Genomic DNA, 14,688 nt, shown 5'->3' on the forward strand with positions numbered 1-14,688 from the left:
CGTTGGAAACGGCGCGAATCGGCGACTACAGCGACTTCCTCCATGGTGACCAGGGTGGCGGACCACCGGATCTGCATTCCCTAGCGCCGGATCTAAGCTGGGACCGAGGAGATCGGCACCTGCGCATGTTGTACAGGCGACGGCGGTGGAGTTTTCTACAGGGAGTGACGACGTTGGATGCGTGCGTGTGGTGCGAGTAGCACTGCATGCTTGCTTATATGTTTGTACAGCCGTGGACATCATGATGATGTCATATACATTCTTTTTTCCTTTGCAAGATAAAAAATAAATATCTTAAAAATACAAGTATATGTATATCTGTCTGCAGCTATCCTGAGCCGTCCATCCTTTAATCTATGGCAATGAAAGGAGGGGCATGACTGACTTTTCGTATGGAGCTGCTGACTCGGATCCGAGCTGGACAGCAGAGCTGGCGTGCCACGCGAGCAAAAGTGATAATGTGTATCGTTTTCTCTCTCTCTGCTAACGTAGTGCCAAACCTAAAGCTGCTATTTGAAGAGCTGCCATATGTTAAGACGGTAAAAAGTTAGGCCCCGTTTGGCACGGCTCCACTTCACCAAGGAAGCTGTTTTTTGGGGCTTCAGCTCCATGAACAGCTCTATCAGTGGAGATAGAGCCGTTTTGGTAAATTGTTTGGCAAAACAGCTCCACATATAGAGTTCCTTAAAATATGCTCTCACAGAACGCCATATAGGATGAGGTGAAGCCGGAAGAAGCCACTATTTTTGGCTCCTTCCCACCCCAAAGCTCTGTGAGAGCACATTTTTAGGGGCTTCATCGATGGAGCCGTTTCATTTTACCCTGTTTGGCAGAAAACGGCTCCAAACGACTCCTGAAGCCGGTGGAGAAGCCCTGCCAAACGCGGCCTTAATTATCCCAAAAACGGAAGATAGGGTTTAACCGTTGAACTCCAGCTCCACGAGAGAAGGGCAAACTTGAGAAGACTCACTGACATGCTGTCCCAGACATTGGTGCCCCACATGTCAGTGAACCTGTAGAAGCTGTGCGAGAGGGTTCAGTTCAGGCGGGCCCCCAAACGCCAATCCACGCCGGCCAAAATGCCCCGCCGCCTGGCTACGACCTACGCCGGCCGCATCGCGGCGGCGACGCCGTCCCCCTCGGGCCCCTCCCTCACCGTCACCGTCTCGCCGACGCCGCCCCCCACCCCGCTTGACACGCGCGGCTACTCCCTACCGCGCCGCCACCTCATCTGCGCCGTCGCCCGAATCCTCCGCTCCCCGGCGTCCCCCACCCCGCTGCTCGACCTCGATGACTACCTCCGCTCCCACCGCCTCACTCTCACCTCCGCCGAGGCTTCCGAGGTCATGAAGGCGCTCGCCCCCGACACTTCCCTCGCGCTCGGCTTCTTCCGCTTCGCCGCCACCTCCCTCCCCGGCTTCCGGCACGATGCCTTCTCCTACAACCGCATCCTGGTCCTCCTCTTCCGCAACCGCGCCGATCCCGCCGAGGCCATGCGGCTCGTCGCGGAGATGGAGCGCGACGGCGTGCCTGTCAACATCTCCACCGTGAATTTGCTGGTCGGGATGGGCGTGGAGGTGGGGAGGTGCCTGGAGCTGGCGAAGAAGTGGGGGCTGAGGCTGAACGGGTACACCTACAAGTGCCTTGTGCAGGCCTATCTGAGAAGTCGGGAGGTGTGGAAGGGGTTCGAGATGTATGAGAAGATGCGGAGGAAGGGCTACAAGCTGGACATATTTGCGTATAACATGCTGCTTGATGCGCTTGCCAAGGCTGGAATGGTATGATAATGATCACGAATCGCATATATTTAGCGATGTTTTATGTCATGCTGTGCTAACTTTAAGAAGTAGGAATGGTTGTGTTAAAAATGTTGTTGGTATGTTTAATTTTGATCACATGACCAGAGCATATTAGGAATCACGAGTATGAGAGATACCTTACTCAAATATTTCCTGGGGACAAAATTTGTGCAACTTAGATGGTACTTGCACAGTACGTAAAGATGAGCTTCTACTCTCTGTGGTCTGTAGGTGGTTGGTACCTTGCCACTGCCGGCTGTACGTAAAGTTAATTCATTCATATAACAACATCAACTAGTACTGTGGCGGCGGTAGTGAGGTCGTCGGGCGCAGCCGGCAGTGGCAAGGTAGAGGGGCATTGCGAGGCCGATGCGGATGGGTCAGACGGTGCTTGGCGAGGTCGGGATGTGTGGGAAGGCTGCCATCCGGGTAAGGAGCGTGGGGAGAGGTGGGCGCTCCTGGTATGGCGCAGGCGGCGCGGTGGCACTACTGAATCCCGTCCGTCCACCCCAGCCTAGTGCAGCCGAATGGATAAGGAGATGGTGGCACTTCTGTAATTTTTTCAGCAGAACAAAGCACAGCTGAAGGTGTTGGCTCCCTGAATCGGTGCGAAACCACCTGATCAGCGTTTTGGCCACCACTGAAGGAAATGCAGAACATTTCCGCTCCGATTCCAGCGGCAGTATTCCTGTTTGGAGCCGTTTCTTCCGATTCTGATGAGAAACGGAACTGAATGTCCCCTAAGTCCCAATAGCGGAATATTAAAAATAGTCAAAATTTACAGCATATGCCAATACTAATATCATGTTTTCTTAAAATAAATAGAAGTTTTTAGTTAATTATTACATTTAATGACATAAAATCACAAAGAAGCATATAAATGATGAAGATATAAAGACGACACATGGAGACAAATTTCATTAAGTTTTTATATCAATTGAAAAGGATATCATCAATCATCCCATCATTCTTTATCATGGTCCAAATCACTATCTTAATATTTTGATTACCATTGGAATCATCCACAATGTCACTTGAACCATCCACATAGCGAATAGCAGCCTAACAACAGTAATAGCGGCTTGCAATAGCGGCCACTAATTTCCAACACACTATCTTTGGTCCACTTCCTTGTAACGGTAGTGGTAGAGGGCTTCTACGGCTATAGTGGACACTATTGCGGCGCTACCAATGCTGTTTAATACTATGCTTACAGGTGGGCCATGGGCTAACTTGCTTTGACAGAGTCTAATAGTAAGGGAGGTGGAGGGCATGGTGTACCATGAGTCATCATTTTAGTGCGTTTGCAGCAGTAAAAATTTGTTTCTAGAAACCCTGAATTTTTGTTCCTTCCCAAGAAAAGTTTCGACCTAACTGCATATAATCCATTGACAAGTAGAAATTTGTCTCAAGCAGGTTGACCAAGCTTACCAAGTCTTTGAAGATATGAAACAAAACAACTGTGATCCAGATGCATACACATACACTATACTAATTAGAATGTCTGGAAAGGCTGGGAAGACCACTAAATTTGTCTCATTTTTGGAGGAAATGGTGTCCAAAGGATGTGTTCTTAATCTGATTGCTTATAATACTGTTATTGAGGCTCTTGGTAAGAACAAGATGGTTGACAAGGCGATTTTTATGCTTTCTAAAATGATTGAGAGTGACTGCCAACCCAATCAATTCACATATAGCATTATGCTGGATGTTTTATCAACAGGGGGACAACTCCACAGGCTGAATGAGATTCTAGATATCTGTAGTGGACATCTGAATAGGTCAGTTTATTCTTATTTGGTCAAGGCACTGTGCAAATCTGGGCATGCAAGTGAGGCTCATAGTGTATTCTGTCGTATGTGGAGTTCCCATGAAAAAGGAGACCGGGATGCTTTTGTATCAATGCTTGAGGCACTATGCAATGCAGAAAAGACAGCAGAGGCTATTGATCTACTGCATATGATGCCTGAAAAGGGGATTACTACAGATGTTGGAATGTATAATATGATCTTTTCTGCTCTTGGGAAGCTGAAGCAGGTGTCTTTCATGAGCAGTCTCTATGATAAGATGAAAGCCAATGGGGTTGTTCCTGATGTTTTCACGTACAATATTATGATTTCAAGTTTTGGTAGGGTTGGCTTAGTTGATAAGGCATCTGAACTTTTTGAGGAAATGGAGGATGGCAGTTGCAAGCCTGATGTCATCACCTACAATTCTATGATAAATTGCCTTGGAAAAAATGGAGATCTCGATGAAGCCCACATGCTTTTCAAAGATATGCAAGAGAAAGGATATGATCCTGATGTCTTCACTTACAGCATATTAATTGAGTGCTTTGGGAAATCCAATAAGGTTGATATGGCATGCAGCTTATTTGATGAGATGATTGCACAGGGATGCGTTCCTAATATTGTAACCTATAACATTTTACTAGACTGTTTGGAGAGACGTGGGAAGACAACAGAAGCTCATAAATTTTATGAAACTCTGAAGCTACAGGGATTGACTCCAGACTTGATAACTTACTCAATACTTGAGAGATTGGATAGTAGATCTCAACGAACAGTAAGAATATGTAAACCAAGTCGGAATACAGGTTGGGTTATAAGTCCAGTATGATAACGTACCCTGGTTCTTTCGGTTGCATACCTCCAGTGTAGTGGAGCTGAGGACAAATAGTCTGTATGCAAACTTGCAAATGTATTTCAGGTCAATAATGTCAACAAATGATTGCTGAATTACCGTGAAAACAATCTAGTAGTCCTGACTCATCAGAATGATAAGTATAAATAGTATTGCATGGCTGCCAATATCTCGGTTCTGAACAATTCGTGGACGATGGACATCTTGAGAAGAGGTAAAAACATCTCTACTTCGTCATCTTATTAGAAGACTGTTTTCAAGATGTGAGGATCTATCTTGTAAAGCTCAGAGTTAGTACCTAGATTCATAGTTATTAAAACCAGATCGGGCCAGCAGTTTAGCTGGGGGAAAAGATGGAACCAGAGATCCAGTTCATTCTGGCCTCAGTTTGGTCTTTGGATCATTTTTATATGCATCTAAAAAACTAAGACTGGTGGGTCATAGATGGAAGGTTGTGTACTTGTGTGCACTGCAGAAGGGAAGATGGAAGGTTGTGTACTTGTGTGCACTGTGGAAGGGAATTATGAAGAAGACACGTGCCATTTTTTTCTCTCGTTTGTACAACATCTCTGTAGCCTTGGCAGTTCCTTTTCTTCTGTGAATGTATGTAGGAGAGAATGCCTGAACTGTTCCTGTTCAGATGAAACATAACTTTCTCCTTGAATCTGCCAACAACAAGCTTTAGCATAGCTAAGTATTTTTTTTCTTACATCTTTTGATGTATACAATTATACATTAGCCTAGGAAAAATTTCTCCTTGAATAGTGGAAAGGAGCTGTGTCATCAGCAAGCATTTTCGTAACACTGTTCCATTTGCTTTCATATGATTTGATGTAAAGTCAGGTGTTATGAGAAATGACTTTATCCTCAGTGCACTACTTGTTCAACTACCTAGCATGGCAGTATCCATCAATTTTATGAGGTGCTGCCGTCTATGTCACCAATGAGGTGGCGATCCGGAGTAATCAAATCATATTCCTTTGAAAGAAATATTAGTTTGTAAAAACAATTTATGAACCTCCTAATTCATTGTATCCTTGTATTATCACAAGTTGTGAGAAGAATTTTCTAGTCCATTAGGATAAGATATGGATGAATTTTCTGTGGTTATGAGCTGTTGCTGTCAATGTTTAGGAGCAACACAAGAACATTTGAGGGCACTAGTTGAACAGCGTATGGTCCCAAACCATGCCCTCAAATTGCTTCAATTTTGCACTTCTCACTTTCCAGAAGAGTATAGAAGCACTAGTTGAGGAACAGCCTGACTTGCTGAAGCTCCAAACTTCTGTGTTATCCACATGCTTATGGAACTTTGATAGCTTCTGCATCGACTGGTTCCAAGTTGATTAACTGCCATTTATGGTCATAAATCCTCTAATTTGTGTCTAGCCAGGGTGTGGTTGTAAGAGTCCGAGCCATTAGAAGTTATCAAGTGGCTGTCCTTTATGGACCTAAGCTGCCAGACATACTCATACCGACCTACTCTTGGTACACATTTGTCTTCTCTCAATCCAAGACATTGAACGACATTCTGGGTATAGATTTGTATCCTGGTTTTGCAGAATTTAAATGTATTAAGTTTTGAATTTTGAGCCATATGTTAAAAATTGATTACAGATTTATATTGAGCTTTGATACGAAAGGTTGAATGTGAATTTATAGATATAAATTTTATTTCAAAAATATTAAGTTGAATGTATTGTTCTGAATTCAGATTGATGTTTAACACTTAAGCTAAAATTTAAATTTTATAGTTACAAGATTGTTTTCAGTGTCAAATCGATTAAAATTTTACATACATTACATATTCTATGATAATCATAACTGAACTATTCTAGTTTGAAAATTGGAGTCCGTCATTCAAGAATGTTTAGATTGATCCATTTTGCAGCTTTTTTTATTTGTAGAACTTGCCTATGATGTTTACTTTTACAGATACTTGGAAGTAAAAAAATCTTAATTTTTACCCTAAGAAATTATACTCGTATTTGAATTATTTTTGGAACTTATGCATTTATAGTTGTGTGTTACTCTAGAATTGTATTTTGATTGTTTGCAATCCAATAGGAGCTTTAGTATAGAAAGTTGGAGATAATTCCATTTAGGAGGCCAATATGGCATCTTTTCAGGGACTCTCTCTTGACAAGGCTATGTGCTGGTTCCAATGGGATTCATAACCATAGGTGCATTTTTCTTCTTTTTTTCATATAAAATAGTGCAAAGCCCACTTAAAAAATGTAGACGCCTTATCAAATATTCTGTGACTAATTCGATCTTCCCTGCTCTATTTAAGAGACATAGGCTGATAGGCCTCTTTGTGTTGCCAATTCTTTTGGACTTCAAGTTTACTGAGGGATAAAAAATAGCATTTTCTGTGTGCACCCCTTAGCATATTTAAGGTGTTATCTTTCTTTGGTTTGCCAAAGACTTCAGATGCAAAACAATTTGATTTTTGCAGGCCTGTAGCATGTGGCAATGCACCAATTCTATGCTAAATCTTCTGTTGGGGGTGTGTTGGGGGAGGAGGGGAACCTTGTGCTATATAGGAGAAAGTAGAAGCAACAACAGTCTATGATGGCTTTCACGCACATAACCTCTTTGTTTTCTTACTTTTTCGTCATTGCAAACAACTGGTTCATTATTGTATACAATGACCCTTTCTCATGCAATATATTGCCACAGTTTACAAACTAATTTCTATCTGGATCCCATACTTTTCCCTTACAATATTGTACTTTTGACAACTTCAGCAGTTAGACGGCCCTGTTTGAAATCTTCAATATTTGGAACAGCTCCATATTTCTTTGGAAATTTATTGCCGAAGGGTGTTCATGTGGCTGTTCCCATGACACTTGCTTGTAGTTATCACTCCAGTCCTCACTGTTTTACTGGAGTCAACAGGTAATGTGTGCAAACATCAATTAAATAAATGGATATATAAAGATATTGATGGGTTTCATACTTCAGCGAAAAAGTGGGGTCTAGTTGAAGATATTGGAAGATCAAGCTGATCTAGTTCCTATACCAATAAAGGCAAGTTGTACTGTTAATACTTCTTTGATTATTGTTCCAGTTATTTTTGTTTGAAAATGCTACCTTCAATCTCATTTCTTTCCCTGGATGGCTATATGTTCATTGTTGATTCAGCATTTTAAAATCTCTTGATTTTGTAACTGATGTTAGGGTGCAACTAACCTTGGATTAATTTTCTTCGGGCGGGGTCATTTATCAACATGCAGAACAAGGCTATGTGAGGCTAACTTTCTTGCTTCCAAAACGCCCTACTGCTTTGCCTTACAAGCATTGCATCAAATTAGCGTTTGAGGATTTATCATGAATGACAAAAGAGAGGTTATAACAATTTCTAGGTTGCACTTGTTTCCTTAGTAATATTACTTTCTGAATAAGATTATAACTCTTTATGCGCTTTGTGGTTGTATTAAATGCTTTTTCTAATTTAGGTGCTTGTCGTTAAGGAAAGGAAATCCCATCACACTGTTCAGGCATTTGGAAGATTCCTACTGGTTTTGTCGATAAGGATCCAATCATCTTCACCCATATAAAAGAACTGACTGATAAGGCAACAACCATCATAGGTTATACTCCCTCCATTCTAAACTATAAGTCATTTTAGCTTTTTGAGTTACATAGCTTATGCTATGCACCTAGATACACGCTATGTCTAGATACAATTTGGAACAGAAGTTGTACTTGCTTAGTTTCTAAAATGCTGCATTTTGTTAATATATTTTAGTTGTTCCACTTAATGTATATGCTATTTAGCATCTTTTTATTATTTATACATTTTCCTAGTGCTTTACAAATAGAAACTTCTTTCTTGGATGGCGTTGCGTTCAGGCATATATCAAACTCAAGTCAATGATAGTTATTTTACAGCCTGCTCGGAAGAGGTAGCTGCAGCAGCGCTGTTGCTGCTGCACTTCCTTCCTATACGTACTGTTCAATCAGTTATAAAAACAAGCAGCGGCAGCGCTGTGGCTGCTAAAGTAGAAGCAGAGAGCAGGCCGTTAAGCGTTAACCTTTCCACTGAAAATTCCTTTGCACACCAAGTCACTTTAGAGAATTCAGATATACTGTTTCCTTGCACACTCAAGGCACTGTCGTTTCACATCACAATTGATGAATCTGATATTGAGGCTACAATGGTACTCGTCAAGATCCAGATGCTTTTCAGATTGAAAAAGATGGTTTTCACTGTTAGATGAAACGAACACTTTTGGGTTTTTCTTTTGCAGTGTGGATGCCTGTAGATGAATTTCTCAGCCAAGCCGTTCCATGAAGAGGACGAAATGGGCAAGCGGTGGTGAAGCACCTGGACACGTGGCACTGGCAGCAGTGACCGTCCACTGCGTCAATAGAAGCAAAATCTTCCCCGTATGGAACATGTTTGGCAAAAATTCAAATAGTACTGTAATTAGCAAGAAGCTGCCATGGTCGAGTCAACTGTATCAGTTATCGAACAACAGTGTATGTTATTCGTTGGCACTGACGGTAAGGGTGGAGGTGGATGTATTCATGTATGTATGTTATCGATCAAATAAAAAATATTGCAAATTTACAATGCAAAGCTACGGTCACATCACTCTAATCAATATGCACTAACACTTATGGTACTAATCGTGCCATGATAATTGCTAATTAGAATTTGCTAGTATAACAACGCTACACACACAAAAAAATGATGATACCGATCATAATCCAATCACTTTTTTTTAGTTAGTTCCCCGTTCCCCAATTCGTTTTCTATCGACTGATAGAAATAGCATGACTTAAGGTAGTGTTTGGATTGAGGGTTTAACTGGGTTGGAGCGGGTTCGACCTAGGTCGACTTGTGTTTGGATGAAAAATGTAGTGGGTTGGGTTTGACCCAGTAGAGAATATGTTGTCTAGATGCGGGTTGGATGGATTCCTCCAAAACGTGCGGACCATGCGGACCCGCATCACATGCGCTTGGCGTGGTCACCCCAGCACGCTATCCTCATCCCCGTGGCTTCGTTTCTACGAGGCAAAGCACAGAAGCCGGTCGCCGCTCACTGCTCGCCCTCCCAGATCCGGCGGCGCCAGCGCCTCCTAGGTCCGACGGCGCCAGCCGTCTCAGCCTCCCTCCCTGCTCCCGTTCGTGCCTCCCATCGCCGGTCCTCGCTCCCCCGCCACCCTTCATTCTTCCGTCGCCGGGATCCGACGCGCCCCTCTCCCGTCACCTCCACTGCATGGTCCTCCCTCCCCTCTAGCCAGTCCTCCCTCCCCTGCAAGCGTCGCCCTTCACAGTTGGGCCTCCACGGCCGGCCATCTCGTCCCCTGCAGCCAAGGTAAGAAACCCTAGCATGTGAACTCATATCTATATTTGGTAGAAATCGGAACTCATGTTTCATCTTGTGTGGTCTACAAATTTTAACTTATTTGCTAAGCGATTTTGAACAGAACCAATGTCATGGCTGCATTATTGGTTTAAAAATCATTCTTGTATTGTAGATGGATAAGAGGACCAAGATTGTAACTTTTGCAGCTGCTGCATACATGTTGTCAATGATGGCCTTGATTATTCAGACTAGAAAACGTAAGCATGATGCAAGAAGGATTGGTATTACCTATGGGCCTATGGAGGAAAGGGATAGGATTAGACTAGAATATCTAAACAACAAAATTTGGAAGGATGATACAACTTGTCTGAACATGTTAAGACTTAACAGAGACAAGTATTTCCGGTTTTGCAAACTTTTTAGAGATCGTGGTTTACTTAAAGATACCATCCACTTGTGTGTTGAGCAACAAGTGGGTATGTTTCTAAACATTGTGGGACATAACCTTAGGAATAGGTTAGTTGAAACTAATTTTGATAGATCGGGAGAAACAGTGAGCCGCTATTTCAACAAAGTATTACGTGCTATTGGTGAGCTATGAGGGGAACTAATTAGGCCCCCGTCTATGGACATACCAAGCAAAATTGCAAGGAGCTCCAGATGGGATCGTTACTTTAAGGTGTGAGGCTTATACTTGTTTTGTTTTTTTTGAGATTTGAGATTTGTATTCATATGGTCCCTAATATAAACATATTGAAAAATAGGATTGTATTAGAGCAATTGATGGTACACATGTGAGAGCATCTGTACCTAAGGATATTGAGCATGCCTTTCGTGGTAGGAAATCCTTTGCCACACAAAATGTAATGGCACCTGTAGATTTTGATCTACGATTCACCTATGTCTTGGCTGGTTGGGAGGGGACAACACATGATGCTCTAGTTTTACGAGATGCTTTAGAACATGAGAATGGCCTTCGTGTTCCACAAGGTAATAGATTAGCAGTCTCTCAACTTGTCCATACAATTTTTTGTATATAGACATGCGACCGATTTGTCCATCAAATGATAGGAAAATTCTACATAGTGGATGCTGGATATGGAGCCAAACTTGGATTTTTGCCCCCTTTTCGTGGTGTCCGGTACCACTTGAATGAGTGGGAAACTAATCCAGTGCAAAATGAGAAGGAATTATTCAACCTTAGGCACTCATCTCTTCGTGTGACAGTAGAGCGTGCTTTTGGGGCACTAAAGCGAAGATTCAAAATTCTTGATGATGCTACCCCGTTCTTCCCTTTTCCAACACAAGTAGATATTGTTTGTGCTTGCTGCATCATTCACAATTGGGTCATACAAGATGAGAATGATGAGTTTTTTACAGAGGATGTTACTTTGCCTAGCTATAACCATGCTTCAACACGCATTGACCAAGCAAATGAGCATGCTGCTATGGTTAATTTCAGGCAGCAACTAGCAGATCAAATGTGGACAGACCGGCAAAATAACAATGTTAATTAATATTTGTTCTAAAATTGAATTAGTATGGACATATTTGTAGATGAATTCCACTTGTAAGATCATATTTGTTGCTGAACTCTATTTGTAAGGACATATTTGTGGCTGAGTTCCATTTGTAAGGACATATTTGTGGCTGAGTTCCATTTGTAAGGACATATTTATGGCTGAGTTCCATTTGTAAGGACATATTTGTGGCTGAGTTACATTTGTAAGATCATATTTGGTGTTGAATTCCATTTGTAAGGAGGTATTTGTTGCTCAATCATGTGTAACATTTGCTGAAATTCCTAATTGTGGGTCTCATCTTGCTGATTTTGTGTTTGTGTGGCAGGCAATGGAGGATGCAGTTGAGGGAGTTGGTGGAACTAGCGGCCATGCTACATGGACATCAGCAATGTCTGCTTTCATGCTTAGTCACCTGGCTGATTTGGTGGCTAGTGGTTTGAAGACATCAAAGGGATTCAAGAAACATTTTTACAATGGTTGTGCTAGGGCTATCAATGAGAAGTTCAACACTATTTGCACTGGTGACCAAGTCAAGAATCATTTAAAGACATGACAAAAAAAGTGGGCAAAGATACTTAAACTTAAGAAGTTGAGTGCTGCACTGTTTGATGAAGATAACTGCATGATTAAACTTGATGATGAGCACTACAATGGCCATGTGAAGGTAAAGTTGCTGCTCAATTCTTTTGTAATTGGACTATCATTTCATATTTTGACTACAATTTTCCCCCATTCTAGGATTATAAGTCTGATGCTGAGTTTTTGAACAAGCCCATCTTGCACTATAAAAGAGATGGAGGCAATATTTGAAAATAGCATGGCTATAGAAAACTTTGCAAAGGACTCAAGTGCAGCACTAGGTAGAGAAGATGATGAGGCCGATAGCCAAAATGAGGAGGAGATTACTGGAAATGGTTTGAGTGATGGTCATACCACTCAAGGGGCAACATCATCTACTAGTAGACCATCATCTGCTACTAAACCCAACAAGAAGGCCAAGGTTGTTGACATTGAGGAGGAGGGGCTGATTGCTGTATTCAAAAGTGTAGGTGAGAACATCGTTGAAGCTATAAAAACTGCTAGCAAACCAGAAAATGAGTTGCCACCTGACCTATTTCAGATCCTAAATACCTTTCCTGGTTTTAATTCGATCCACGTATCTGCATACCATCTTCATTTGTGTTCCAACCCTACTATTGCTAAATCTTTCTATAACCTACCATACAAGAACCGGCTTCATTGGTTTTTAATGTTCATCAGTGATAAGTTTCCTGGAGTGTAAGAGTGATGTTGGATGAGTGGGAGGTTTCTTTTGGTACAACTTATCCAACTGTGTAAGCCTTGAACTTATATCATGTAAGGCTTGAACTTATGTAATGCCTTGAACTTGCTTTATTTAAGTAAGGCTTGAACCTGATGTGTAAGGCTACATCTAATTATTATCATGTAAGGCTTGGACTTATGTAATGCCTTGAACTTGCTTTATAAGTAAGGCTTGAACCTGATGTATGGGATTCTGTACGTGTCATTGCATATTATTTTGCTTCCATGAATATGCTTTGAACTTGATTGGAAGTGAAGATATTTGCAATGTGTGGTAATCTCACCAAAGAGGTGATCATATTCCCTGCCAACCCTCATCCCTCTAACCAAACAAGGAATGGAACCATTCGAACCCACTGTATCCTCCAACCAAACAGAAAACTGGGTTGAACCCATCCATGTAACCAAACAAGAGATGGATTGATTCCAAACCAGAGAAATTGGATGAACCCAACCCATTTCATTTGGCTCCCAAACCAAACACATGCTTAGTGACAATAATTGGGAAAGAGTAGTAGTTGGTCAACGGCCAGCGTCTAGCCTCTAGCCAGCTGCCTTTGCCTTAAGCTTGCCGCTATCAGGTTCACGTGCCCTACAAATGTCACAGCTTCTCCTCCCTTTGGAGTTTGGACTGCCTCCATATGCACGTCAGCACGTGTGCGTCTGCTGTTTTCCTCAAAGTACAGTGGTGCTTGGTTTCTTCTTCTAAACTTTAGTCGCTGTCTCATCGGATGTTTGGATACATGTATGGAGTATTAAATATAGACTAATTATGAAACTAATTACACAGTTTGCGACTAATTTGCAAGACGAATATTTTAAGCCTAATTAATCCACGATTTGACAATGTGGTGCTACAGTAAACATGTGCTAATGATGGATTAATTATGTTTGATAAATTCGTCTCGTGGATTACTGACCGATTTTGTAATTTGTTTTTTTATTAGTATTCGAACACATCATGCGACACCCTCACGTGACACCTCCTAAATTTTAGTCACCGGATCAAACACCCTCCTACATCACCTGTTTAGTACTAGTTCGTACCAAAGCTCCTGTGCATACCCTTGCATTTGTTCAATTCTTACTAACAAGTGCATATTACAGTGTGGATTAAAAAAAACAGTTGTTTCCATATAGTGGTTTCTGTAAACTACTATATGCTGCTGTTGTTGTTAAATTATCATATACAAATTTGACATAGTACAGTAAAATTCTAGTTTATCAGTTGAGTGAAAGGTCTCCTCTGCCTGTCACATGTATGCACAATGAGCCCTGTAGGATTCCGTGAAATGTGTTACTTTCCCAGCCTTCCCTCCCTCCCGTGCATCGCATCTCTATCAAACACCTCCCAGCCTCACGTTGTGGCCTGGTTCGACTGGTAGAATTTTAGCTACATTGTTATGACTGAATTGTTGCGAGAGAAAAACACTGTTCTGACTGAAAAAAGAGCTGAATAAGCCGAATATAAAGTAAACCGAACGGGGCCATAATATCTGAAGACTGAAAGACACAAAGGTTTTATAGGCATCTTCTATTTTGGCCCTGTTTGAAACAGTTGATATATTCTCAGTAAAGTAATCCGTACGAATTTCACATGCAAACAAAAAGAAAGTGCTCCTAAGCACATATTTCCCACCCATGGGCCTTTTTGATAATTACTATCAAATATGCCCGTGCGTTGCAATGAAAAAAACTATCTAATGTTAAGGTAAAACGAGTCTCGCTAGATTTTTTTTCTTTAATCACAAGGCACAAAAGATATACCCATAATGATACCATAACTTTAACTTTATAGTATCCATGTGTTGGTAGATATCGAGTTTGGTGACTCTTTTGAAGGACTCATAAAAATTTGTCAAACCGAATTTTCTTCGGTTATTGCGGTTCCTCAATATGAGAAACCAAAATTTTCATTTCCGGTTCTTTCGGTTTTGGTTAATTATGTTCAGGCCTACAAACTTATATATACGTGTTTTGTCTTAGAATCAGACTCTAGACAGTGATTGCATCATCAATTTCATTTCGTTTTGAAGCAAACTCTCTACCATGCATGGATGCAGATTTCTCTAACATGGA

The 14,688-nt window shown here is 41.6% G+C and overlaps 1 protein-coding gene and 2 pseudogenes across 4 annotated transcripts; all 3 read left to right on the forward strand.

The window, feature by feature from the left end:
• The first annotated feature begins 1,064 nt into the window (after positions 1-1,064).
• Positions 1,065-6,998, forward strand: LOC136466940 (pentatricopeptide repeat-containing protein At1g51965, mitochondrial-like). Of its 4 annotated transcripts, none has more exons than XR_010761509.1 (3): positions 1,065-1,778; positions 3,216-4,656; positions 6,901-6,998. XR_010761509.1 is itself a non-coding variant. In XM_066465474.1 (2 exons), the coding sequence occupies exons 1-2, from the start codon at positions 1,080-1,082 to the stop codon at positions 4,416-4,418; spliced, it is 1,902 nt and encodes a 633-aa protein (XP_066321571.1). In that variant the 5' UTR covers positions 1,065-1,079; the 3' UTR covers positions 4,419-5,809. The 4 variants fall into 4 exon arrangements, 1 of the variants encoding a protein (XP_066321571.1); XR_010761508.1 differs by lacking the exon at positions 6,901-6,998 and adding an exon at positions 5,832-6,078; XR_010761510.1 differs by lacking the exon at positions 6,901-6,998 and adding an exon at positions 5,836-6,078.
• Positions 5,631-8,770, forward strand: LOC136465435 (nudix hydrolase 8-like; annotated as a pseudogene).
• Positions 8,771-9,935: 1,165 nt separating this feature from the next.
• LOC136463115 (protein ALP1-like) lies at positions 9,936-11,280 on the forward strand (annotated as a pseudogene).
• Positions 11,281-14,688: the final 3,408 nt, after the last annotated feature.

Source organism: Miscanthus floridulus, chromosome 7 (assembly GCF_019320115.1).
Source record: "Miscanthus floridulus cultivar M001 chromosome 7, ASM1932011v1, whole genome shotgun sequence".
In the NCBI taxonomy this organism is placed as follows: Eukaryota; Viridiplantae; Streptophyta; class Magnoliopsida; order Poales; family Poaceae; genus Miscanthus; species Miscanthus floridulus.

Excerpts from the sequence above, each read along its gene's own strand:
- LOC136466940 (XM_066465474.1), top strand. The coding sequence starts at position 1,080 with ATGCCCCGCCGCCTGGCTACGACCTACGCCGGCCGCATCGCGGCGGCG. Across the intron at positions 1,779-3,215 it reads CGCTTGCCAAGGCTGGAATG|GTTGACCAAGCTTACCAAGT; the intron begins GTATGATAATGA and ends TGTCTCAAGCAG.